Consider the following 27,430-nt stretch of genomic DNA (forward strand, 5'->3'; position numbering starts at 1 on the left):
ACCATGGTAATTAAGATGAAGCATAGTTCTTTCATTGTATAGTGTGAATGTATTGCTTGACAAGACAAGGCTAAAGTGCATTCCAGGAGCCCTGGTGGCGCAGTGGTTAAATGCCTGTACTGCAGCCATTCACTCAAAACCACAAGGTTGCGAGTTCAAGACCAGCAAAAGGGCCCAAGCTCGACTCAGGCTTGCATCCTTCCGAGGTCGCTAAAATGAGTACCCAGACTGTTGGGGGCAAATTAGCTTACTTGCTGTTCACCGCTATGATCTTTGGAATAGCGGTATATAAATAAAACAAATTATTAAATTAAATGAAAGTGCATTTGATTTTGAGTTTTGTCTTTACAATTTACTGAGCCAACAATATTCCCTTATCTTCCTACCCAGCAAAAAACATTGGTGATTGACAGATCACCTTAATTGTTCTTTTGGATAAAATACTGTGCTGGTCTGGTCTGGATTCATTTTCAAGGAGTTCTCTGGGAAGGAATAATTTCCTTATGCTGACTTCTTATAGCTTTAAGTGGAAATATTGTTTTCAAAAGTGAATGAAATCTTTTTGTGTGGTTCTTTTCCCTTCTCCCTGTGTGTCTGAAGCACAATCCAATCATCACTTGCTTTCAGATGTCTAGAGCTCTGTGATTGATTGTGCCTCTTGAAGTCTGGGACATTCTATCCTTGTCTTATGAAACCTTTTAATCTTAACAACATTTGCTACTTAACAATTCCAGCAGAAATATATAGGTTTCTGCCAAAGCAAAAAGTTATTTGGCTGATCATGGCAGAACATCGTATAATTGGTACTTGGTAGTGGCCAGGCTCAGAAGCCTGAGTTAATATTGGCTCTTGTTGTAGTGTAAAAGTGTGAGCTCTGTTTTTCTTCAAACTGTAAAATGGGTGGGGAACATGTAGCCCTCCAGCTGTTTCTGAACTGCAAGTCCCACCAGCCCAAGCCACCATAATCATTTGTGAGAGCAGATGGGTTTTGAAAATCTAGCAAATTCAATAAATTCTCCAATTTTTTGGAGGGACATACATTTTCCATCTGTGCTATAAAAGAAAACCAGTAGAGATTAGGAATAACTAGTGACCCCTGTATGTTTTGTTGTTATAGTAGCCTTGTAGCCTTCAGATGTCTGTGGAATGATAAAGATACTTAGGAATAGAGTCCTGGACATCCTTGACACTGTGGCAGTGACAATCTCTTTCAGTCAGAAGGACCCATTTGCCAGTCTATCCTGATTTCCCAAAGTGGCTCAGAAATGGAGTTCACTTTGACATAGAGCTTGGTAAAGTTATTTGGGGATGGAAGGACAACTATGAGACCCCCCCCCCCCCAGTTCTGATGCTGGCTGGAGAATTTTGGGAGTTGTACTATTTTAAAAATGTCTCCAAGTAATAGGCTGACAGGCAGCCATATGACTGAGATGGTGCTTTTGGACATCTCAGTGGCCTTCGATACCATTGACCATGGTAACCTTCTGGAACACCTGAGGGAGTTGGGAACTGGAGGTTCAGCTTTGCAGTGGTTCTGTTCTTACCTCTCGGGTAGATTCCAGGATGGTGATGCTGGGGGATAGCTGCTCTTCTAAAAGAGAGCTGACATCTGGCATCCCTCAGGGCGCCATTCTGTCCCCATGCTGTTTAACATTTACATGAAGCTGCTGGGTGAGAGCATCCAGAGACATGGGGCGCGGTGTTATCAGTATGCTGATGACACCAAAATCTACTTCTCTGTCTCCGACTGCTACAGTGACTAAGGATGGCATTTCTCCTCTGGATGCCTGCTTAGGTCAGTAATGGGCTGGATGAGGGAAAACAAACTCAAGTTGAATCCAGAGAAAATGGAGGTACTTGTGTTAGGTACCCCAAGTCCAGGGATGGAGATTAGTCAACCAGTCTTGGACAGGGTCACACTCCCCCTAAAGGACGAAGTTCGCAGTTTGGGAGTACTCCTGGATTCATCGCCACAGTTGTCATCCCAAGTGGATGCGATGGCCGGGAGTGCTTGGTACCAACTTTGGTTGATACGCAGCTGTGTCCCTACCTAGACCATAAGGACCTTGAAGCGGTGGTACATGAACTGGTATTCCCTCGATTAGATTTCTGTAATGCACTGTACATGGCGCCACCCCTTATATCAAATTTAGAAGCTTCAAATGGTTCAAAATGCGGCAGCTAGATTGGTCACTGGCACACCTAGGTCTGACCATATAACACCAGTGTTAAAATCTCTTCATTGGCTGCCGATTAGGTTCCAGGCACAGTTCAAGGTGTTGGTCATTACCTTTAAAGCCCTACATGGCTCAGGCCCGAGTTACTTGCAGGAATGCCTCTCCTTACATAATCCACCCTGCACTCTCAGAACATCTGGAAAGAATATATTAGAACACCATAGGACTAGATTGACAACAACCCTATAGAGCGTTCACTGCCGCAGCTCCTCAACTGTGGAACAGCCTGCCGGAAGAGATCCATCTCATTGCTACCCTAGATGCCTTTAAAAAGGCATTCAATACTAATCTCTTCCGGCGAGCATACCCACCCAATCATATATAAGGATTATTGGATTGAAATGCTCCACCCTTGGCTATCACAGTATGACTATTGGATAATTAGATGATGACTTGTTAGTTATTTTATTGAATTAATAGTAATTTTAGTATTTTATTGATTGTATCTATGTACTGTAGTGTATTTTTATTGATGTAATCCTGCCTCGAGGAGAGGCGGGAAATATAAATAAACTATTTATTATTTATTATTATTATTACTGTTGTTCCAGTTAATTTCCCTCAAGTTGACTTCAGCTCATGGTCACCCCATGAATGAGACATCTCCAAGACCCCTTGTCCTCCGTTTCTCTGTTCAGGCCCTGTAGGCCCAGAGCAGTGCCTTCCCTGATCAAATTCATCCATCTAACTTATGGCCCTCCTCTCTTTCTACTGCTTTCCACCTTTCCTAGCATTATTTTCTTTTCTAATGATTTGTCCCTTCTCATGATGTGGCCAAAAGAGGAGAGCCTCAATTTAGTCATCTTGGCTTCCAGGGAGAGTACAGGCTTGGTCTGTTCTAGGACCCATTTGTTTGTCTTTTTGCCCATCCATGGTATCCTTAGCACTCTTCTCCAGCTCCACATCTTGAATGAATATTTTGATCAATATTTGAGCCAAGGTATGACTATTTCAGTTTCCTTGTTGTCTAGGGCGAATTCTGTAGAAGTCATCTGTGGTCATTTTTTTTTAATGTTTAGCGTTAATCTGACCTTGGCACTTTCCTCCTTGACCTTTCTCAGTAATTGCTACAGATCTTTGTTGGTTTCTGCTAGTAGTATTGTATCATCTGCATACCTTAGTTTGCTGATGTTCTTTCTTCCTATCTTCACTCTTCCTGCCTCTGAGTCTTAAATCTGCTTTGCATATGATGTTTTCTGCATAAAGGTTGAATAGGAAGGTTGAAAGAATGCAGCCTTGCCTGACCCCTTTGTCAATTGGGAACCATTCTGTTTCGCCATATTCTATTCTGACACTAGCCTCTTGTCCTGAGTACAGGTTACACATAAGTACTAGCAGATGCTGAAGATAATTGTTGCTGCTTGGAACAAATGGTTCAGGTGGACACCACAATGAAAAATCATGTCCTCACATTTTATTCACCCAGGCTCAGTGGAGATATGGATAATGCGTATTTCCATATGGATTGAATGACTTCATCTGACAGGGCAACTCAGGACACTCAAGAAAGGAAGGAACAAAAAGATGATCAATGTGAATTAAATATGCAATATCATAATAACATGTCTACTTTAAAATTAACGGAAAAGTTAATAATGCTTGGCAAAGTGGAAGACAGTAGAAAAAGAGGGAGACTATATGATAAGTGAATTGATTCAATCGAGAAAGCCACAGCTTGCAAAATCCTGAGGAGGGCAGTTGATGATGGAGGTCTTGGAGGGCTCTCATTCATGGGGTCACCATAAGGTGAAGTATGGGTGACCAGACCTCCTTTTCCAGTGTTTTTAGCTGTTATTTTGCAACGCCCTACATTTACATTGAATGTCCTAAATTTTACTGTCCCTTGTCCTCCTTTGCAGTGAGGCCACCTGGTCATCCAGGGAGCCAAACACAATATTTTTCCTTATTTCTTTCCCTGAAATGCTAGAAAAATGTCCACCTGGGGGCATGAGGCACATTTCCACCACATTTTGGCTCAATTTAGGCCCAGGAGAAGCCTTTTTTGACTTAGGAAGTGAATAGGGCAGGACTTCTGCTCTCTTCCTGTTTCTAAAAGAGCCTCCTCTGGGCTTAAAATGGCCAAGGATGAACTTAAAATGTGGTGAAAATACTACCTAGAGGATGTTTGGGGGCATTTTTTGTGGCAGCAAGTGCAGTGAAGAGATACAGCCCTCTGAGGTGTGTGTGTGTATGTGTGTTAATGTGTCCATCTTGACCTTTCCTGATTGCCCACCCTTGAAATGGGCAAACAGAAGAACTAAAGACATTATTCAGAAAAATGAATTTACACTGAGAGAGGCAATCTGACCCCAAACAATAGCTAGAGCCAACTGAAGTAGTGAAATGCTAAAAAATAAGCTTTACTATCTAAAACATAGGCAGGCAGGCAGTTTAGTACTCAGATTAAGACATCTATAAGGCTGTATCCACACTGCAGAAACAATCCAGTTTAACACCACTTTAACTGTCATGGCGCTCAGTATTATGGAATTCTGAGATTTGTAGTTCGTAATAGCACCAGAGTTATCTGACAGAGAAGGCTAAATGTCTCACAAAAGTAAAGTTTTCAAAATTCCAATACCATTGAGCCATGGCAGTTAAAGTGGTGTCAAACTGGATTATTTCTGCAGTGTGAATACTGCCTAAGAAAAGCAAACAGAGGATTGAGAGAAACTGCTTAACAAAGCAGGAGGGAAATTAAAGGGGAGATACAGAAAGACCGAACTCGGGTGCATCTACACTGTAAAAATGATGCAATTTAATACCACTTTCAATTGCTCCAGTCTACAGAATCCTGGGATTTGTTGTTTTGTCAGGCACAGGCACTCTTTGGCAGAGAAGGCCAAAGACCATTTAAAACTACAAATCTTAGGATTCCATAGGATGGAGCTACAGCACTTAAAGTGGTGTTAAGTTGCATTATTTCTGCAATGTAGATGCACCCTCAGATGACAATAAGCCCAGACCATCACTACAGATATTTCAAGGATTTTCTGGTACTTAACAGAAAGATGCAGGAGACAGTTAATTATATAACTTGAATGATTTTATAGTCTTTCCCCATAAATACTGTGATTACAGAGTGTGGGTGAAGGAGTCCAGCTCCCTTCTCCTATGCACCACATTACACTCCCTTGCTGTTTTCCTATATGGCCATATTGGAGACTCACTATCTGGTCCCCCCCCCCCTTCTTGGTTTGACCCTCAAATCTTGGAATCAGCTCAGAATACATTGAAATATGATATTCTCATCTGGAGACTGATCTCATCTGAAGCTGATAAAGAGTGGTCATAATCGTCTCAATTCACTCCAAAATTTGGCCAGATCATTTACCTATTAATAAGTATACATGCCTCAAGATATCAGTTGAGTAAAGCACTTTTTAAAATTTCATAATCTGTACTCATGAGCTGCAATTGGATAACCGTCCAAGACTTCAATTTGCTAGATTCAGCACTATGCTTTTGGCTTGCATTAAACCACAGTACTATATCCTGAATTGGACATGAAGAAGAACTTGGACACAACAGAAGCCAGCAAACTTTGAAGGGAATGTATGATAGGAAGAATCAGTGGGAAGGAATGATGCTCAGTCCCAATGTTTGTCTATAGTTTAATGAACTGTGGTGTGTGAAGAAATCAGTGATCATCTGAACATAGCCGTAGTGAACCAGTGAGTTGGTGGTTTTAGTGTTAGGTCACTGTTCTAATTTAGTATATACAGCCAGCTGGAAGTAAAACTTATTGAATATAGTTGTATTTACTTTCTAAATGTGCAACAGATTAGGCCACATCTGTTAGGCCTATCTGTTAGGCCACAAATGTGCAACAGATTAGGCCACGACTGCAGACTGTCTTCACAATGAAACCAGGCCATTTCTGCATTAAACTGAATTTTAAAAACTTACCTTGGGCTCTAGATCTTCCCAGAAAACCTGTAGCAGTCCAGAGCATGGAAGGCGGCTGTTTACACAGTGTTGCACTGTGCTACCTGGTATTTGCGCTGCTAGTGCAAATCCCTCCTTCTTGCGGTCACAATGAGATGCCCAGCCATATGAGTGCCTTGTTTTCGACCTCAGAGGGTGCAACCCACAGTGATGGTGGCAGCGAGTGGCACAGCATGGTGTGTGGATGGAAAACTGCCTGGAATTACTCTGGATTACCCACATAAAGGGGGGGGGGGTGGAGGGGGGGATATAGGGCAGTTTAGAGCCAGAATACTCTGGGCTTCTCCCAAAGTATTCTGGCCAGTGTAGACGCACCCTTAATCCTTAGCTTCTATTAGGTATACAGTCAGCTTAGCTTCTATTAGGTATACTTTTTACTATGTCAGCTTTCCAAATCCATGGATTCAAGCATCCACCTCTTGAAAATATTCCAAAAAATATAAATTCCAAAAAGCAAACCTCGATTTTGCCATTTTATATAAGGGACGCCATTTTACTATGCATCTAATGGGACTTGAGTATCCACTGATTTTGGTATCCACAGGGGAATCCAGTGAATACTGAGAGCTCACTGTATATTCCTAGTTTCATTGACACCCTATCCACACTGCAGAAATAATCCAGTTTGACACTGCTTTGCCTGCCATGCCTCAGTGTTATGAAATCCTGGGAATTATAGTTTGTTGTGACACCAGATCTCTCAGACAGAGAAGGCTAAAGATCTTCCAAATCTACAGATCCCAGAATTCCATAGCTTGGAGCCAGGGTAGTTAAAGTGGTGTCAAATTGGATTATTTCTCCAGTACGGATATAGCCTAAGAGAACATTTTGCCTACACGAGGATTTGATTACAGTGGACCCTTGGCCCCATTCTCACTGGCACTTTTGCCCTGGAAGGAACTGGGAAGCTTCGGTTTCCCCCTCCGGAAGCAAGTGCTGACTATAATTCAGGGATATTTTAACCCAAATGCCCTCTTGGAGAAATCAGGTTTAAAATGAAGGCACCTGCTGTCAATCAAATTTCAGTTCCGCGATCATCATAGGTGACGTTTCCAGCACTCATTGGGGCATTGGAAGTGTACTTCCCCCTCCTTTTTTTAAAGGACCAGGCACCAGAATGCGCACATTTTGTCAAATTTAAACACCTCGTGTGTGTGTGTGTGTGTGTGTGTGTGTGCGCGCGCTGTGGGGGTTTGGATCAGTGCAAGTTATGATCTGCCCTTGGCCCCATTTTCAACCCCAAAATGCAAGCTAATGCCGTCTCTGCATCCAGTGTCCCCCCTCCTAGCCACCCTAGAATGCCTCATACACATGTAATAATAATAATAATAATAATAATAATAATAATAATAATAAATTCCCCACCTCGGAAATGCCAGAAAAGGATGCGATCCCATGCATTCTTTGCTTTTCCTAGACTACCCCTGAATTCCTTAGAGACAGTAGCAAAAGCATTCTGTGTATCATTTTGCCAGTTTGCCAAATTGGAAAGAGAAACATTGTAACATTCGCATTATAGCATTCATTCCCAAAGGGAAAAAAAGCCTCTTCTTGCAAAGTGCTCCTTTCAGCATCTAAATATATATCTACCTGAAGCAAAAAACATGTGCATAGACGGCCAAAAATAATTATAAAAAATAAAAAGGGAAAGTTCCCTGCTGGAGAGCAGAGGCTTGGCTTGCTGTGGCCCTCTGACCTGCCCTGAATTGACCTCGTCAGTCACCCCGATCCCCCCTTTTTGACTCCTGTCACCCTTTGCCTCCTGTCAGATTCCCCTTTTTTGCATCCTCTCTGGCTCCTTCCTCCTCCTCCTCCTCCGTCCTGATGAGGGGAGGGAATGCCCTGCCCACAGCCCTCTTTCTGACCTAAATCCCTCCCCTGAACTTGCCCCGATCATGATTGGGGGCAAGTTCATATTTGGCGGAACCCGGATTTTTTCAAAAGAGACGGCTTTTGCCCTGATTCTAGATGCTTGTGCATGCCTCAAAATGGATTGTGACAGATTCGGGGCCAATATGAACTTCACGTGCAAGAATCGATTCCTGATCCGGGGTAAAATGTAGTCTGAATGGGTCCCTTGTTATACGCTGGGGTTTGGTTCCAATATCCCCTGTGTATAACAATCTGTGGATGCTCAAGTCCCATTAAATATAATGATATAGCAAAATGTTGTCCCTTATAAAAAGTGGAAAATCAAGGTTTGATATTTGAAATTTATACTTTTTTTAAATATTTTCAAACCATGGATGCTTGAATCCATGTATAAAAAAATCAGTGTATAAGAAGGGCCGACTGTAATTGGTAATTTCAATGTCTATATTTATTTTTTATTTCTGTGTCCTACCTTTCATCTAATGATCTTAATGTAGCACCCAAAGCTCTCTCTTATGTCACAAGGACCCTGTGATGTCAGTCATTTAGGGAGAGAGTGCCTGGCTCATGAGCACCCACCAAATTTCAATGCTCAATGAGGACAGCTTAACCTCTGTGTATACTTTTTCTGAAAGAAAACAAAGCGCTTCATCTAAAATAATAAAGAAATTCCAAATGAGCAAATTTCCAACTCTTTATCCATGGATTTTTTATCCACAGATTCAAGCAGCCACAGCTTGAAAATATTTTTTTAAAGTATGAATTCCAAATAGCAAACCTTGCTTTTCCATTTTATATAAGCGACACCATTTTGCTATGCCATAATATTTAATGGAACTTGAGCATCCACGGATTTTGTTATCCATGGGGGATCTTGGAACCAAACCCCAAGTGGATAAAAAGGGCCCACTTTACTTTGATCTTTTAAGGAACACATTGGAAATAATACATTCCTATTTGTATGAGTTGGTATCTTTCTTGCAGTACCACACCTGTGCCACTAGAGGACAGCAGACACAATGAATAATCTGTTTTTACCTACTGGCATTGGCATGTTCTTGTTATATGACCAAGCCTTTTGCTAAAGCGAAAAAGATTCTGGTTGCAGAAGCAATACAGCAAGATATAATCTATCTATCCATCTTTCTTTCTTTTTTTCTTTCGGGTCCAAAGTCAACACTAGAGAAGTTGTTATTGAATGAACAGAAAGCATAGGATTTTATAGCTGTTGCTATTTATAATAATATTTATAATAAATTTTGGCAACACACTTATTAAAGTTATTCTCTCTCTCAGTGTTACACTTCAGGCTGTATTTTAGGAAACCTTGGGGTTTCTGGGAAATATGTTTGTTCATTTGTTATCTAGCCTGCATCAAAGGTACAGGTAATAATTTCAATAGATAAAAACATATTAAACATAATTCATGAGTTAAAACAGCTTTCAAAGACTGAAACAGTGTTAAAGCCCTGTGGTTTGAAGTATATGAGTGAGACCCAGAGACTTTAATTAATGGCCATGTTTTTACTCGGGGCCTGAATGAAAACAATGTTGGCTCCAAATTGGCCTCCAAAGCATTTCTCAGTTGGGGTGCCATGGCTGAGGAAACCCTCTCTCACATTTTCAAACATTATACTGACCTCACTGATGGGATGCAGAAGAGAGACCCCCAACCGACCTTAATCTTTGGGCCATCTACATTCCCTGTTTTCTTCCAGCGAGCTCAAGACAGTGTGCATCACTCTCCTATTCCCTATTTTATATTCACTAAAGTGCTGTAGGATAGACCTGGGGCTTGTCTACATGGTGATTGATCCCAAATTTCCCCTGGCTCACCCTGTCCTGTTTACATGATGCAGACCACAACCCCAAATCGGGTCAGGATTGCCTTTTTAATGCTTGCACCTGATTCAGGGCTTCCTCCTTCTAACTCACATTAACTCAACTTTTGCTGCGGGTTCTTGGCTCTCTTTGCAGTGAGTCCCTGCAAGCTGTCTGGCACTGCTGCTGTAGGTGCAAGTCTCTCTGGGGTCAGAACAAGGTGCCCGGCATTGATAGTGTGGCTGGGTTTCCCATTCTGATCTCAGCAGTGGTGCTGGATGATGGGGAGGCAGCCACCCATTGTTTTCTGCAGGAGCTGAAAACCTGTAGGAAAAGAGCTGGGTATGGGGGGAGTTTGGAGCCAAAATACTCTGGGGGCAACCCATAGTATTTTGCAAGTGTAGACTTGCCCCTGGTTGAAAGAGAGTGTCTGGTCCACCCATGAAAAAAGTTTGGTTTTTGGAATATTTCAGATTTTGGAATTCCATCTAAGGGAGACTCAGCCTGTAATTTGCAAAATGGGAAGTAATGTTTCCGTAGTTATTATTGCTAAAAAGAGTATTATTAGTAAAATGAAAATTGCTAGCCCTGGAAGTCTTCATGAGCAGCAGTTCTGCTCTGGGAGTCGGGGGGGGGGGGATATTGGGCTTTGATTTAATGTGTGAGAGATGTTTTGTGCCCCCTCTATTCCCCTCACACACACACACACACACGCACGCACACACACACACACACGTCACTAGGAAGTGAACCTTTGGTACCTTCTTCTTTTGAAAAACCATTCAAAGATTAGAAAATAAACCCACAACTTGCAGTTTTGAGGGGGTGCAGCCCACAGCAGGTATCAGAGTGTTTACTGAGCATGCATGTGCAAAATTAGTCCTGGGTTTTGGGATACTGTGGTAGACAATTTGATGCTGGAAGGGGTTCTTCTAATTTTTTCCTTCCAATTTTTCCAGGTGAACTTTATTTTGCGCATGACTTGAGATTAAAGGAAGACTTAAATAATGTGTTTTATTGTTGTTGTTGTTGTTTTGTTAACTACATTGGCTCATGGACAGAGCAAAAGATGCCAGGCTAAAGGACTGAAATAGTTGTTTCTCCTTCTTCTCTGTCCTTGCTTTCATTTGGCAGCTGGCTGAGGTGGAATGCTCCAGACTATTTCCTGTCTTTGGAGGAAGGATGGGAACTTCAGGAACTCTCATGGACTGACCATGTTTCCCTTCCTTCCTCCAAGCAGCTTGCGGGGACTGGCTGGGACTAACATTATTGTATTTTATCCATTTCTGTCAAGGTGGGGGTGGGGGACACAAGAATGATTTGGTTGTTGATTGAGCCAAGAGTTCCATCTGAAGAGCCATGGGATTCCCATCTCTGTTCTAGGGGGAAGCAAGACAGGTCTAGAAAAGGAGAAAGAGAAGGGACACAAGCATAGAATATTGAGACTAACATTGTCAGTCTGCTCCCCCTACCATTAGGAGTGCTTAGGGGGTATACAAGGCACAGATGTTTCTGGTCAGCTGAAAGACAAAGACACTCCCCCTAAAAACATAGGTTCACAATTTGCGGAAACTCCTGGATTCAGGTCTGAGCATGGAGGGCCAGCTTTCAGCAGTGACCAGAAGTGCTTTTGCACAGTTATAGCAAGTGCACCAACTGTGTATATTTCTGGAGAAGTCTGATCTGGCCACATTGGGACATGCCTTTGTTACAGCCTGTTTGGACTAATATAATGCACTCTACACTGAGCCTTTGAAAAGTGTTCAGAACCCAGTTCGTTCAAAGAACTGCAGGCAGGTTTTTATCTGGAGCTGGCTGTAGGGAGCATACAACTCCCTTGCTGTAACAGCTCCATTGGTTGCTGGTTCCATTTCCTGGCACAATCCAAAGTGCTGGTTTTGACCTATAAAGCCTTATATGGCTTGGTACAAGACTATCAGGAGAACCAGATCTCCCTGTATGGGCCTATTAGGGTTTTAAGATCATCTGGGGAGGCCTTCCTCTCTATCCCACTGCCTGTTCTCAGGCTCATTTAGTAGGAACAAGGGAGAGGGCCTTCCCAGTGGCTGCTCCAAGACTTTGGAACTTCCTCTCCAGAGAGGCCAGGATGGCCCCATCCTTCCATCGACAAGAAAATGACATCAGACTTTTTCAGACTGATGAGGGTTGGGTTTTTAAATACTGTGCAATTCAGATGTCAAAGTTTGTATATGGTTTTTAATACATTTTAATATTTTTAATGTGTAATGTTTTTAACTTTTTAATTGTTTAATTTTTGTAAACTTTACATTTATACTTTATAATGTTTTTGTGTTGTTTTTTAATTTGTACTGTTTTAAATTGGTTGGTATCTGCCTTGAGCCCCTACACCAGGAGTAAGGCGGGATATAAATAAACAATATTCCATCACACTGATAATTCTCCCTGATAATTGTGCGTTATCTTGAATAAAGGATAATGAAATTGGTGATAATAAGACATGAAATGGAATATCACAGAAATAGTTTTCTGTCATTTTGTGTTCTTCGCTAATACTTGACTTTGTGTCTAGTAATAACGATTGTTGCTTGGATGCCTTTCTCTTAAAAAAAAGTTTATGGGTGTTGTTCATTCTTTAGAAACAGCAGCAAACCATTGCTGTGGTATATTATTTAGATGTACATTCAAGAATACTTTGTCAGATTTCATATATCATCTAATCTAAAATGTATTTTTTGTCTGCAAGATTGGAATAATTGGAGGGACTGGCCTGGATGATCCTGACATATTAGAAGGTCGAACAGAAAAGTATGTTGATACACCTTATGGAAAGGTATGCATTAAAAAAATGTTTTCTTTGTTTTATGCAAATCGAGTGCTGTGGAGACATTTGTGAAACCAGGAACACTCCCCAAAACTGCTGATCCATTTCCCAGCAGAGAGGGTCCTGTCCTCCTGTAATCTGGGTTTAGCTCCTCCTATTTGCTCCTGTAGGCAGGGACAATAAACAAAAGACCGGCCCCTATATAGGGAGGAGCTAGCCCCCCTGAGCCTCAGTCTTGTTCCTGCCTAAGCTCCTAGCAGGATGTTCTCTTCAAGCCAGCGAAGTTTTTCCTTTCTACAAAAGCGGTTTGAGATTTTCTTGGCCTTCCCTTCTTCTCCTCTCTCCTGCCTTTCCCCCCCTTCCTTGGTGGTGGCTATGGCAGAGGACCCTGAGAGCATGGGTGAAGGGCCATCCTTAACCCAGGCTTCCCTAGCTCAGAGTCTGCCAGCTCAACAGAGGGAGCTGGCTTCAGAGGGAGACCCATTGGGAGGTGTCTGCTGTTGCTCTGCAGCTTCTTTACTACAGCCTTGGAAGCATGAAGAAGACTTAAAATGGCAAGGGCTCCCAGGATTGGAGAAAGGTCTTGGCTTTGCCAATGACTCTCCCTCTCCTCCAAAGCTGCCCCCTTTCATGGTTGGGAGCACAGGAGATCTCTGCAAACAGCATTGCAGCACATGGGAGCCGTGGGAAGAGATGGTGAGGGGTTTCCCCTCCATGTCTCTGTTTCTCCACATCACCTCTGCCCAGCCTGTTAAGGCCAGGGATCAGTGAGGAAACTGGCCAGAAGTCATGGAAACTTCCCTCCTCAGCATCTCTGCCCAGCCAGAGTTCAGAGGACAGGCCAGCCAAAAGCCATGGCAAAGGATTTCTCTGCACCACCTCTGCCCAGCCTGTTTAAGGCCAGGGATCAGTGAGGAAACTGGCCAGAAGTCATGGAAACTTCCCTCCTCAGCATCTCTGCCCAGCCAGAGTTCAGAGGACAGGCCAGCCAAAAGCCATGGCAAAGGATTTCTCTGCACCACCTCTGCCCAGCCTGTTTAAGGCCAGGGATCAGTGAGGAAACTGGCCAGAAGTCATGGAAACTTCCCTCCTCAGCATCTCTGCCCAGCCAGAGTTCAGAGGACAGGCCAGCCAAAAGCCATGGCAAAGGATTTCTCTGCATCACCTCTGCCCAGCCTGAAATGGCCAAGGTCAGAGAGGCAAGCCAGCCAGAAGTCACAGGAGAATGGTGAGTACCAGGGGCCCTCTCTCTCTAGCCACCAAAGAACCTTTGCCAGATCTAATGCCCTCGCTCAGGGCAGGCATTGCCATGAGGCATCTGCCATGGCCATTGTAGGCACTATGCCTAGCATAAGGTTTGGGACTCTGCCAGGGGGGCAGATGGGGGCATTAACCCTTGGTCTCCCCCTTCCTTCCCATCTCTGGCCCCAATGGCACCCAGGACCCTAACAGGTGTGGGGGATCCTTTTGTAGACTGGGAAACACATGGTGGTGTTGCCGGGGCTCCTACACATTCCTTTTGAATTCTTATAATGAGATGGTGTGTAAGGAGGCAGAGGATTCCTCCTCTGTGTTGCACAGACACATGGCTGTAAAGGAAGCTGGACTTGACCCAGTAGGAGCTGAAGCTTCCAACTCTAAAATGGTCTTTTTTGGCTGCCACAGAGCATCCCACAAAAAAGCACAAAATGGCTTCATGTCCACCCCAGAGAGAGCATGGCCTCTGCCACCCACTTCTAAACAGAGGCTGGAGGGCCATCTATTGGGAATGCTTTGATTGAGAGTTCCTGCATGGCAGAATGGGGTTGGACTGGATGGCCCTTGGGATCTCTTCCAACCCAAGGATTCTTTGAGAGACCACATGGATACAAATCCTCCTGCTTTCCCTCCCCAAAAATTACAACAACAAAAAGGGGTAAACCATTTGTGGATATCATGGGTGGAGAGTTCCCTTCACCCTCAATTGTGTTTGGCTGCCCCAAACCATGTCGCTCTTGAGAGAAAAGCTTGAGCGCTTGGCCTCTCCTTTCCATCAGAGATTATCCTTTCTCAGGACACAGACTTACCTCAGGTAAATGTAGAGCCATGTCCCACAGCAGTCCCTCTGCCCTTCCCAGCTACCTATGCAAGTGGGAGGGAGTTGAGGATCAAGCTAGCTTCTATCATGCAGCCAGGTTACTATAGAGCCTGCCTGAAATTAAAAGGGCTAAACTGTAAACCCCAGCCTGAAGTTGGGGCTGTTTTAAACATAAATAAAACAAAATGCCCTGTGAGTATCAGGGCTACACTACAGGCCATATGCAGCTATCTACCAATGATTAGCAATGGTCTTCAGTCACTGCTAACTTAAGAGCAGTTTCCTCAGTGCTTGGAATAAGCCACTGCCCAGGCAGCCTCCCTTGATGGGACAAATAAGGGAGGGGAGAGCCCCCACATCAACAGGGCTGTGGGCTCAGATTTACAAGAGATACTGGTTAACCTTTCTGCTGTTCATTTTATTACTGTTAGCCCATGAGGTTTTAGTTGTGCTGTTTCTGCTTGCCCCCCTCTCCTTTTTCCAGGCCAGAGAAGATGCCTAGAAACTAATTCTTCAAGGGAGGGGCTAGCCATAAAAGCCACATGATGACTTTTCTTGCCTCCTCATGGGCCTTCATCACTGTCTCCATTAGGTCCAGAGCCTTTTTTGTCTTAGGTGGAACAGCCAAAGACATAGGATGAGCACATGGTTCTACCTCCTTTGTTCAAACTGTTATCAGCCATAGCATTTCTCATTAAGAGCATAAGCTTTAACAATACAGATTCATTTAAATGCTAATAAACAGGGTGACTCAAGTAAGGAGAAGGTCTCTGGTCACTCAGCAGACCTCTAATGCTTACATGCATTGAGGATCTTTGGTAAAAACATCTCATATGAGGTGATAGATATATTGGATTAAGGTGACCAACCAAACTCCATTTTAGTGGCAAAAGGATTATGTTCCTGTTATAAAACACAGTGAACCTCAGTCAGCTAGCCTCGAAAGATGTGGCTCCCCTTGCCTTCCCTTCTTTCTTGGAGAGATGTCTTTTTAAAGGGAAGAAACTAAAACAACAACAACAACAACACAGTTTCTTCCATGAGATGGTTCTCACTAATACAGGGGGTTAAGAAAAATTCTTATCAAAAACAAACAGACAGACTCCTCTCCATGGGGGGAGGAACTCCCCTTCCTCCATGAGTGTTTTAAAACAATATAATCAGGTTTCTCTACTAAGGGGTTGCTTCAAATCCCATTCAGACATCCTACAGAGCCCTGAGGGGTCTGCCACAAAAATCACAATTACCTCTTACCTTGTCTAGATTGTTAAATTTTAAGTAAGAATGCCTGCTGATGGGCTTGCCATTCAACTGCTGCCTAGCTTGGAAAGCCTATTGTAACAGGATCTATCATGCATATGATGAATTGGGCTCAAGGCCATGAAGGTTCATGCTGCTAATCTCTTTTCTTTAGTGGTCTCAGGGTGCTGCAAGATTCCTTTGCATATTGTTGGGCATGCTTTGATTGTGATTTCCTGCATGGCAGGGGGTTGGACTTGATGGCCCTTGTGGTCTCATCCAACTCCATGATTCTATGATTTTATGGTTATAAGGTTAGCTGCTGTGTGGGTGAGTGTCTTATCCCTGATTGGGTTTTCATGGCATGGTCTGGTCCAAACAACACCATTGTTTACTACCTTTTGGGGCTGGATAAATGGACTTCCTAGTGCCTATGCCTTGTTTTCTGCTAACAAAAATGCTCAGATTTAATATACCATACAGCTCCATATAGAGACTTACACCAGCCACCTATATGCCCACAGCTTATATATATATATATATATATATATATATATATTCCAAAAAACAAAAATACAACACAGCAAACTATGATCTTACTATCTTATATAGGAGACTCCGTTTTACTATGCGATTATATTTTATGTGCCTTGAGCTTCCATGGATTTGGTATCCATGCAAAGTCCTAAATCCAACTCCATATTGAGGGCCCACTTCAACCTTAAGGTCATCTGAGATGTTCTTTTCCTTTCGCCTGGGCTCTTTGGGGTTCAAGGTACCTGTCTCGACTCTGAGTAGGTGAATCAGGTCTTGTATTCAAAAGAGCTACTGAACTCTTGATCTCACTCCACCCGAGGGGTTGATGGTGCACTCAACCAGGAGTGCATCTACCTCTGTGGCCTTGACCACTAGCGCCTCCCTGTCGGATATTTGCAGGGTGGCCACAGGGAAGTCTCCTTCGACCTTCATAAGACATTACAAACTGGACGTGTCTCAGTCCGCAGAGGCGTCATTTGAAAGGAGGTTCCTCCAACAGATTGTGTTGGGGGCCACAGTCTCCTAGCAGCACCTCCCTCCCATTTCGAGAGGGCTTTTGTAAATCCCAGATTACAGGAGGACAGGACCCTCTCTGCTGGGAAAAGGAACGTTGGGTACTTACCGTGACATGTTCATTTCCTGCAGAGAAGGGTCCTGGCATCCTGCCCACCCGGGTGCTGCCTGCGGCCTCCGACCCTGCCTGCCTGTTGGTAGACCTGCCTTGTTCTTCTTCTTGTTTGTTCTTGGACTAGTTTTTTCTAAGGTGTTCTAGTTAACCCTTAGCTGATGTTACTAAAGTTCAGTTCCTTAAGTACCTTACTAGTCGCTTGGCTTGTTATTGACTGAGGCTCAGGGGGGCTAGCTCCTCCCTATATAGGGGCCGGTCTTTTGTTTATTGTCCCTGCCTACAGGAGCAAATAGGAGGAGCTAAACCCAGATTACAGGATGCCAGGACCCTTCTCTGCAGGAAATGAACGTGTCACGGTAAGTACCCAAAGTTCCTTTTTCTAGACACAAGCTTTCTTAAACATTGTCACATAGCTGGAATTTTCAAATCATTTGTAGAGTAGGTAAGGTGAAGGATCTGCTGCAGCATAGCCATCTGGATTGTGTCTACTATGTGAGTTACTTTTGGGGATTCCCCACCCAGCAAGGCCAAGTGCTGGATGTTGTGACATAACTAGGATTATGGGAGTAACTTTTTCATGCTTAGAGTATTTAGCGTCCCACTTATTTGTGACCTCCTGGCAATAATTCATTTATGGATTTATTCTAAAACTATGTATTTTACTTCACCTGTTTGCCTGGCTTGTACCTGGAAAGGTATGCCCACCGCACATTGCTTCCTTTGTGAATGGACATCATTAACTGGGACTGTGGTCCCCTTTCTGCCTCCAGCTGATGACTATAAAAGGGAGACTCTGGGAGTCCCCACCAAATGCATGGTGTACCACACCTGTAACCCCCCTTGCTTTACAAGCTGCCTAACTATACTTACAGAATGTACAAAATCACTGGGTTGGGATTTTAGTGTTTTGTTTTGTTTTTTGTTTTGTTTTGTGCTTCATCCCATATCAAATTGGGGCTGTTATATGGTGTACACCTATTTGAACACAACTCTTATCAGACCTACATATGTAGGATTGTGGTACACTATTCATCATTGCTGAAATTTTCAAGAAGCCCTATTTCTGCCCTCTTGTTTTCATCATGAATAAAATTGCACTTAAGATTTTAGAATATGTTGGTCTCATTTTATAATATTTCTTGGTATTCATGTGTGTTCTTTCCTTTTTAAATTCCAGCCCTCGGATGCTCTGATTTTGGGAAAGATAAAAAATGTTGATTGTGTGCTTCTAGCCAGGTATGTGAATTCCCCAAACAGTATTTGGATTAGTTGTGTATTAGGAAATATATGATACATTTGTCATAAATATATGAATCTAAACAATCAGACATTTTAAATATGCAATTACATTAAGAAATGTATCAGGTATTCAGGAAGTTTCTCAGTTACTAGGGTTATACAGTGGATCCTTGAGATTTGGTTCCAGGACCCCCCCATGGATACCAAAATCTGTGGAGGTTTAAGTGGTGTCCCTTATATGAAATGCCAAAGTCAAGGTTTGCTTTTTGGAATTTATATATTTTTGAATATTTTCAAGCCATGGATGCTTGAATCCATGGATAAAAGGTCCATGGATACAAAGGGCCGACTGGATGGGAGTGATCAGCTTTGGTCCCAATTCCTGTCTCCAGCTAATGACTGCAGGAGGGAATGGACAATCTCTGAGAGCTCCCTCCAAATGCACTTTACTGACTTTCATTTTCTTTTGGACTTTCAAATTCAGTAAGTTTCGGACCACATAGCTCGAAAAACCCACAAAAAATCAGTGAGTTGTGTTCGGTAGCGCAGTTTTCAGCTTAAGTTTACATCAGAAGGCTACAGTGTATGAACATAGCTAAATACAAAGGCCAGCCAGTTTGCTTATATGACACCAAGACTACAGCTGCCATACTGGCTGCCAGTATGATTTAGTCCAGTTTCAGTGGCTGGTTTTTACTGTTGAAGCTTCTTAACTTGGACAGAAGTTACTTGAAAAATTGCCTCCCCCTGGCTGAGGTCATCTGCTTGCCCAAAATCTGAGGTCATTGGCAATTGTCCTTCTCTCTTGTTGGACCCAAGGGCAGTTAAGCTCATGCCTATAAGGGAGATGGCCCTTTCAGTTGAGATCCCAAACCCCAGGAATCAGTTTTCACTGAGAGCTTGTCAGTTCTCTTTTCTGCAGTTCTTCACAAAAACACTGAAGCACATTGCCAGTTTTATTATTAATTTTATCATTAAATTATTATCTTTATAATTTAATTGAATCTTATCTTTTATGACATGTGTCATTTATCTTTTATAAAATGTGTACATAATATTCTTATGCAATATGTTTTATATTTTACATAAAATGTACAAAATATATTATGTGATTTAATATTTTATTGAATATTTATTGTTATATTACAATAATATCATTTTACCCTTAAAAAGCAGTCTTAAATGCATAAATGTAAAAGGAACTAAGAACTAAGTATCACCTTTCTTGAGTTTTTGAGATACTGAGACAAAAAGAAAATAAATTCCTGCAGGTATAAACTGTAATAAAGGTTTTTATCCCAACTCGTTAAATTTTAAAATTTGAACCTAGAACCTCATTATTTCAACTGAGAGAAATAGCCTGGCATTGGATGAACTAAGGCTTAATTATGGTTTCTGAAGCAAAAGAAAACAGGGAGTAAACTTAATAGGGATACTTGGATTGAACCAAGCGTATGTATGCATTCCAGAAGCTTGATCTTGTTCACTTACCTAACCTTGTTCATCCTACTACACCAAATCAGAAGTCAAGCCCCTAATTGTAAGAGTTGACTTCAGGGATCTTGATCAAGGAAACATCCAGTCTGAGTAGCTTCTTGATGTGTTTTTCTAGTTCATATTCATTGTCCCCACCTCACTCTATCTTTCTCTCCATAGACATGGAAGGCATCATACTATTACACCAACAAATGTCAATTACCGGGCCAATATGTGGGCACTGAAGGAAGAGGGCTGCACCCATCTACTGGTGACAACTGCTTGTGGTTCATTAAGAGAAGAAATTCAGCCTGGAGATATTGTTATCATTGACCAGTTCATAGACAGGTAAAGGAAAATATGAGATCTTATGAAGAGATAGAGCAGATCATAACTGAACTAGATCGTGCTTTTCAAAGTATTCTGTGTGGATAACTTTCTGGTTGAATTCCAGAAGTCAACATCCATAAAGCTGTATTACAGATTGCATTTTATTTTTTTTTAAGTAATTGGAGTCCATTCTGAAGCCTCCACCACCACCACCTAGCCAAGCTCAAGACCACTATATGTACATTCAGAGAACATCCTGTAGCTTTGATGGTGGGGTGGGGAGGAAACACCAGTGATTGCCATGGCTGCCTCCAACTACCTCCCAAAGCCACTACTCTGGGCTGTACAAAGCTGTATGGCCTTTTCATCAGCCTGGTCTTTTTCATTTTCCTTCTCTCCCCAGCAAGGCAGACTCCTCTGAAGCCTGATACTGAGATGAGGTTGCTGGATTACATTTTAAAGACCTGCTTCCATGCTCCCCCTCTCTCCCCACTATCCAATCTGGGGTTATTGCTTTTGATAGTCCTCCACAGAGCCTTAGTTGCTGGAGGAGTGGGAGGAGAGGTAGAACAAGGAAGCAGATCACCAAAAAGCAATCCAGCAACCCCATCCCAGGTTCAGGCATGCAGAGGTCAGCCTGCCTAGCTAGGGAGAAAAGAAATCTGGAAAAGACAAAGCTCCCGAAAAGGATGCAGAGCTATCTGTGTATGCATGAAGCCAGGATTGGGCTGCTGGGTTGTTTTTTGATTAGCTGCTTCCATGCTGTCCCTCCTTCTATCCTTTCAGCACCTCAGGCTCTATGGAGAACTATCGAGACCAATCACCCCAGATCAGATAGTGGGGAGATTGGGAGCATAGAAGCAGATCACCCCAGCTTCCCAGCTGCCTACTTCACAACCCTGAGGAGCCTTCCTGCATTTTGTTTCATTTTTGTGGGGGGGGGGGGGTCCTGAGCCATGAATGTGGAGGTCTACCTGTACAACTTTCCGGAAAGTTTCCAAAGTCAAGGAGCTTAACAAGAACGTCTGCCCTTCTTCCAAGTGAGAGGAAGGGCAGGGGATCTCGCCTACCTTTGTTGCCTGTTTCTAATCCACAACTGTTCAGATATTCAATTTGCATAGTTTATGAGAGAAAGTGAATTATAACCATGTGAATTAAGAATACTTGTAATGGAAGAAGGGGGAGACATTGCCCCTACCGGGTGTTTTGGACTTTAATTCCTGAGACCCCAGTCAGCAAGACCATTGGGAAAGATTATGGGAATCTTCATTCAAAATATCTCAATACTCCCTATTTACATACTTCACTAGGATATTGTTAGACTCTTTGTAGGTTTGCAAAATGTGTAGCAAATTTCCCTCTTTTTCTTCCCCCACAGTCCACCCTCAGTTTTATTTTGTCGAGTGTGTATATGTAGTACACAGGAAGGAAAGTGTTCCCCCCCCCCTTTTCTCAGAAAATGCTATTACGGTAGTTTACTCATCAAGCTGAGCTTTGGGAGGGTGCGTGAGTCACACCGGAGGTTACATATTCTTATTAATGGACAGTTGTACATTGCTACCAGCTGCAGAATGTCTCTTATTCTCTTTGTTTCTTTTCTACACAAAAATAGTGCTGACTAGGGTTGGGTACAGGAAGCAAATAACAGCTTAATTGGCTATCTGTTTCAAGACACAATTCATAGTGCATGTTATGACCTATAAAGCTTCATATAGCTTAAGTCAAGACTGTATCACCTTCTATGAGCCTGCCCTAATCTTAAGATCTACAGAAGAGGGCTTTCTCTTGAGCCCTCCATTATCACAGGCATATCTGGTGAGGACACTTAAGAAGACCTTCGCAGTAGCTATTCCCAGTCTTCCACAAAAGGCAGGAGCACTGCTCTTCCACCAGCAGGAAAAATACATTTTTATTTAAACAGAGATTTGGTGATTCATAGGTTGTGCAGAAGGGTCTTTTAATATACGATGGGGGGGGATGCTCTGCTTTTATCTTTATTATATTTGTACTGTTAGTGATATTTCAGTAGAATAGCTTATTTAATTTTAAAAACTTTTTAATCACCAGGTTTTTAGCTATACACAGCTTTAATCTATGCTGTAAGACCCATGGATTCCATTCCAGGCGAAGAGTGGCTTATAAAATATACCAAGGAGAGAGGCAGACAGTTAATTTCCTGCTAAAATGGGGCAGTAATAAGAGGAGTGAAAGTTACCCAGCTCCAATTCTCCAAATTCATGCTAAATTTTTTAGAGATATTTTAAAAAGAAAATGGAAATTACTCATTCTTCTAAAATGAACCATTCTGACAAGAAAGTCATACTAAATCCCTGATCTGTTCTTTTTGTTCCAGCCGCTTCCTGTCTTTCCTGCAGGTCCCCGTTGCTTATTGCAATACAAATTCATCCATCATTTTTACTGCCCTCTCATCAAGAATCCATGTTATCATGAGCATCTGTGGTGAAAAGGGAACCCAGTGCCTGGTTGGGTTTTGCTCAGACTTGTCCTCAACTTTAGTGAGAAGTAGTAGTGCTGCTACTAAGACCTTCCTTGGAGTTTCAATCTTCCTTTCCTTTCCTGGGTTCTCTTCTGCCAATATTTAAGCTGTTTTCTGTAATCAGCTTTTCTTTTTCTTTTCAGAACCACCCAAAGACCCCTCACTTTTTACGATGGGAACCATTCCTGCCTTCCAGGTGTATGCCATATTTCAATGGCAGAACCTTTCTGTGCCAAAACAAGAGAAGTTAGTAGATCTTATCTTACTGAAGATTATGGCTTGGCTAGGGGTGAAGCAGCTTATGCATGATCAGAAAAAAAAAAATTCATGTGTGCATGTACAGTTGGGAGCATGGGCAGTATGTTACATTGTCCCCTGCTTTTCTTCTTTGCTGTATCTGGGGCACATGCTTCACTAAATGTTGTTCTCTGGGGGCTTCCCAGTCTTTAAAGTTGGCTTTTGGGAGAATGCAAAGCCTTTATTTACAGCAGATTTTTCAGCAAATGCACCATCAGATGATCCGTACACACTATATCAGTGAGAGTTTTTCCATAAGAATCATTGGGTCTTATCTACTGCACAGTGAGCATTCATTTTATGAATCTGCCTTCTTTCAATAGAAACATAATCTAGGACTTCCAGCTGTTTCTTCAGGCATGTCCTGGCATATCTGGCAGCTTTCAAACACTGTTTTTGTGTTGTTGTTTTCTGGGTTGAATCTTTAAATGCTTTGAAAGTCTCTATTACAGATTTCTACTGCATTGCTCAATCTCCGATGGATAATATGTTCAATTATTTCCCCAATTTTCAAAGCCACACATCTATCAGCTTTCCAGTTGTACCATTTTTTCTCTAAGTGTATGCTATAAACCAGATCAACCCTGCATGAGTGTGAGAGATTTGGTTCAAAACAGAGCAAGCAAATCCTTAAGAGTGTATGGGGAATACTAAGCACATTACTTTGAATGCTGGCCTACATTTGTTTCTTTGATATAACAAGGTTTTTCACAAGTTGAGCAGGGCTGGGGAGCAGGAGTAGGAGTAAAGGAGTAAGGTTTCTACAGGAGTAGGAGTAGCATTAAGAAAAAATATCTTAATCTGGAGTAGGACAAGTCGTAACCCCAGAATCACCACTGCTCCCCAACCCTGAAGTTAAAGTAGGTGTCTCAATGGACCGTTGTTTACAAAGGATGAGTGATTTGTTGTTTAAGACTTTGTTGTTCAAGGATTGTACACTTCCAGCTTTACATGTTGCCCTTAGGACCCAAAAGACCACCTAAGTGACCACGTAAGGTATGAAACGGGTAGTTTGACTGATACACCAGTTTATTTTAAGCTCTAGTTATGGGCATATTTTAATATAATTTCTTTGGGGTCCAGCTACAGTGTTTAGAAAATGCCATTACCATAACACATCTAAGCATGCTCAGATTAGTTTCTTTTTCACCCTTGTCTTGGGCATTATTTGTTTTCAAGCTGTTCTTCAATATGCCTATTATTGTTCTGTTATTTTCCCTTATTCCAGTCCAAAATGGAAACAGATCATTTGGTGGTAGTCTGCCACTACGGTGAAAGTAGTATTAGTTCATATATAAGGGGACTTAAAACCAAGGTGTGGATCCATGGCGTACATGTGGTTCCCATAGTCCCTCCCTGAATATAATTTCAGCTGAAAAAAGAATTTCTGTACAGTACCTAGAATCCCCAAGGAGTTGAGATTCCATCTTCATACCAACACCCCTTCTCCAGATTGTTACCAAAAAGACAGAAAGATAACAGGCTGCTAGTTTGGAGGTACAATATGTAGTAAGTCCTGGGACAGAAAATTGGCCCCATTCCCTTGCATTAGCCCATCCCAGTCTAAATGCCTTTCCAGAAGGAGTAAATATATATATATATATATATATATATATATATATATATATATATATATAATTTCTGCTCTTGATGTATTTTCAGGTCCTTATGGATGTTGCAAAGAAGCTTGGGATCAAGTGCCACTCAAAGGGGACAGTAATCACAATTGAGGGACCACGTTTTAGCTCTCGGGCAGAGAGCCTAATGTTTCGCAACTGGGGAGGTGATGTTATCAATATGACTACAGTTCCTGAAGTGATTCTTGCAAAGGAAGCTGGAATCTGCTATGCAAGTATTGCTATGGCAACAGATTACGACTGCTGGAAGGAACATGAAGAAAGTGTGAGTAGAATGCATGGTTAATTTTGGGGGCATGCATATTCATAATGCTGTTTCAGATTGTATTTAGCATCTATGTTTGTCACTGAATTGGTGAACAGCCATCTTTAATTATCAATCTGGACAATACGGTTGGCATGTATTTAAAAGAGGTGGTACCATAAGAAGTGAAAGACATCTGTTTCTCCTAGCATGTGCTTTTCCTCACCTACATATTTTGTGTTACACATAATTTTGTGATTGGTCACTAGAAGGATGAGAATTGAGCACCTTGAATTAGAACTGAGCACCTTGGTGAACTGCATCTTCTACAGCTTGAAATGGAATAAAGGAGTGGGGGTCTCACTGCATGTTTTAATTCACCCACCTCCAGAAGTTTGCATTATAATAGTCACTGTCATTAACATGCCTAATTACAATTATTAGTCCCAACCAGAGGAGATCCATTGAAACAGTGGGAATTTGGTAAAGCAACATGATTGTTGTTGTTATTTATTCGGTTTACTCTAGTTACAACTAATACAACTAATTATTTAGTTACAAATAATAATTAGACTTGGCCCATAGGTTTCACTGTCTGTGCTTTCCGTTTTACATTTCCCTCATTGTTTACTTCCTCTTCCCTGTTTACTTCTTGAAGAACACTAATCCACAGAAGTTTATGCCTTTATAAGCTTGGTTTCCTATTGGTTAGTCCCAATAATCAATTGTTGAATAGTCAACACGTAGATAAACGTATTGGACTCAATAGGTCTACTCTAGTCAGAATAAAATAAGATTTAGGGGTAAATATGTTACTCTTTAAGGGATCAGAACTCTTTCTGTTTTTCCACAACAGACCAAAGCATGGCCACACCTTTGGAAATACTTTTTCAAACGTAACACTAAGGTGGGACATGGGATTTTTTAGGAGGTCCCCAGTCCAAATCATGTCCTTACCACGATCTTAGTTGTGGCCATGAAGCTAAACTGTTGTATCTCACTGTCAGCCTGAAGCACACAAAATGGGGTTAATAACTACAATCGACCTTGCAGATTTATTGGAAGGAATGCAGAGATGAATGCTTAAAATACTCTAAAGCACTATAAAAAATGGGACAGGCAACTATGGAGGACACAAGGGCCAATTTTGACACACACACACACACACACACACACACTCATAAGTGGTCTGGGCATGCCTAAAATAGGCTGCTGTATGACAAAATGTTATTTGTAAGTTCTTTTTTGGACTATAGGGTTCTTTGCATTATGCCACTCCTAAATCCCCTCCAAGAGCTGTTTTTGGCCATGGAGGGCAATTTTCACCCTCTCCTCATATATTTTTTTAATGAGGGTTCAGGAGTTTGGAGGGTCTGGGAGCCACAAAAATGCCCCTGGATAGTCTGCATCTTTCCCACCCCAGTTGAAATGATCACTCTTCTACTCTTGAGTCACTTGAGAAATCTAGTTTTATAGAAGCTGGTGTGTATTTCAGTAATTCAGTCACTGCTGACATAATTTAATTAAGCCACACAGGCCAGATGTGAAAATCCTGGGTCCAAATATAGCATCTGTTCATGAGTGTATTTTGTGCAGATGGTTTGCAGAAATTCCTAGAAGTTTAAAAATAAATACAATATGTCATGTCACACAAATGTTTTTTGGTAGGGGAAATGATTTGTGATGAAATAAAGCACCCCCCTAAAACAATCAACTTTATACTAAATATAAATCTAAAGTGTCTGTGCCTTTGCTGTGTGTGACATTTTAAAAGACACTAGGAAAAAATTATCATGTTTCTGTTAATATATTAACTGTTTTTAAAGTACTTCTGATGTTATACCCTTTTTTTTTAAAAGGGCATGCATTTGTCATCAGTGTTAAATTGGTCACACAAAATAAACATTATGTCATTGGTAAAATTATGGCTACAATCTCGTGGGTTAATCAGTTACTGAATAAATTCAAATAAATTCAATGGCTCTGCTCTAGTCAGGTCTAACAATTGGATTTAGGCCTGTGTTTGTAAGTATGTCAAGGTGTAGAAAAGCTCCTTTCTTGCATCACAACTCTTAGAATCGCCCAGGTAACCAATTAATAACACTTGGACAATTTGGGAGATCTAGTCCAAACAATACTTTTTCAACCTCTGGCAGGGGTTTGAAAGCAGAGGCAAGTTGATAATAAGTTTGTAGGGAGAAATGTTTGTTGTTATTGTTGTGTACCTTCAAGTTGTTTCTGACTTATAGTGACCCTAAGGCAAGCCTAACATGTTTTTTTCATGGCAAGATTTGTTCAAAGGATGTTTGCCATTGACTTCCGCTAAAGCTGATAGAGTATGACTTTACTAAGGTCAACCAGTGGGTTTCATGGCAAGCGGGGATTCAAATCCAGAGTTTCCAGAGTGGTAGTCCAACACTCAAACTACTACGCCACACTGGCACTGCAGAGAGAAAAATATTTAAACCTAATCCCACTAGATTCCATCAATATCTTTAAATAATCTAGAAACGTGCCTTCTTCCTGCCATACCCTCAGTGCATTATAT

The 27,430-nt window shown here is 41.9% G+C and overlaps 1 protein-coding gene across 1 annotated transcript in view; it reads left to right on the forward strand.

Moving 5' to 3' along the window:
- Positions 1 to 27,430, forward strand: part of MTAP (methylthioadenosine phosphorylase) — a 41,382-nt gene that overhangs the window by 4,455 nt on the left and 9,497 nt on the right. The window contains exons 2-6 of the mRNA XM_089510073.1: positions 12,604 to 12,690; positions 18,340 to 18,398; positions 20,058 to 20,225; positions 22,848 to 22,950; positions 24,664 to 24,903. Of these exons, the coding sequence (XP_089366199.1) occupies positions 12,604 to 12,690; positions 18,340 to 18,398; positions 20,058 to 20,225; positions 22,848 to 22,950; positions 24,664 to 24,903 (657 nt within the window). The remainder of the gene's footprint in view (positions 1 to 12,603; positions 12,691 to 18,339; positions 18,399 to 20,057; positions 20,226 to 22,847; positions 22,951 to 24,663; positions 24,904 to 27,430) is intronic.

Source organism: Sceloporus occidentalis, unplaced genomic scaffold (genome assembly GCF_023333645.1).
Source record: "Sceloporus occidentalis isolate IW3139 unplaced genomic scaffold, rSceOcc1.0.p SCAF_1, whole genome shotgun sequence".
Taxonomy (NCBI): Eukaryota; Metazoa; Chordata; class Lepidosauria; order Squamata; family Phrynosomatidae; genus Sceloporus; species Sceloporus occidentalis.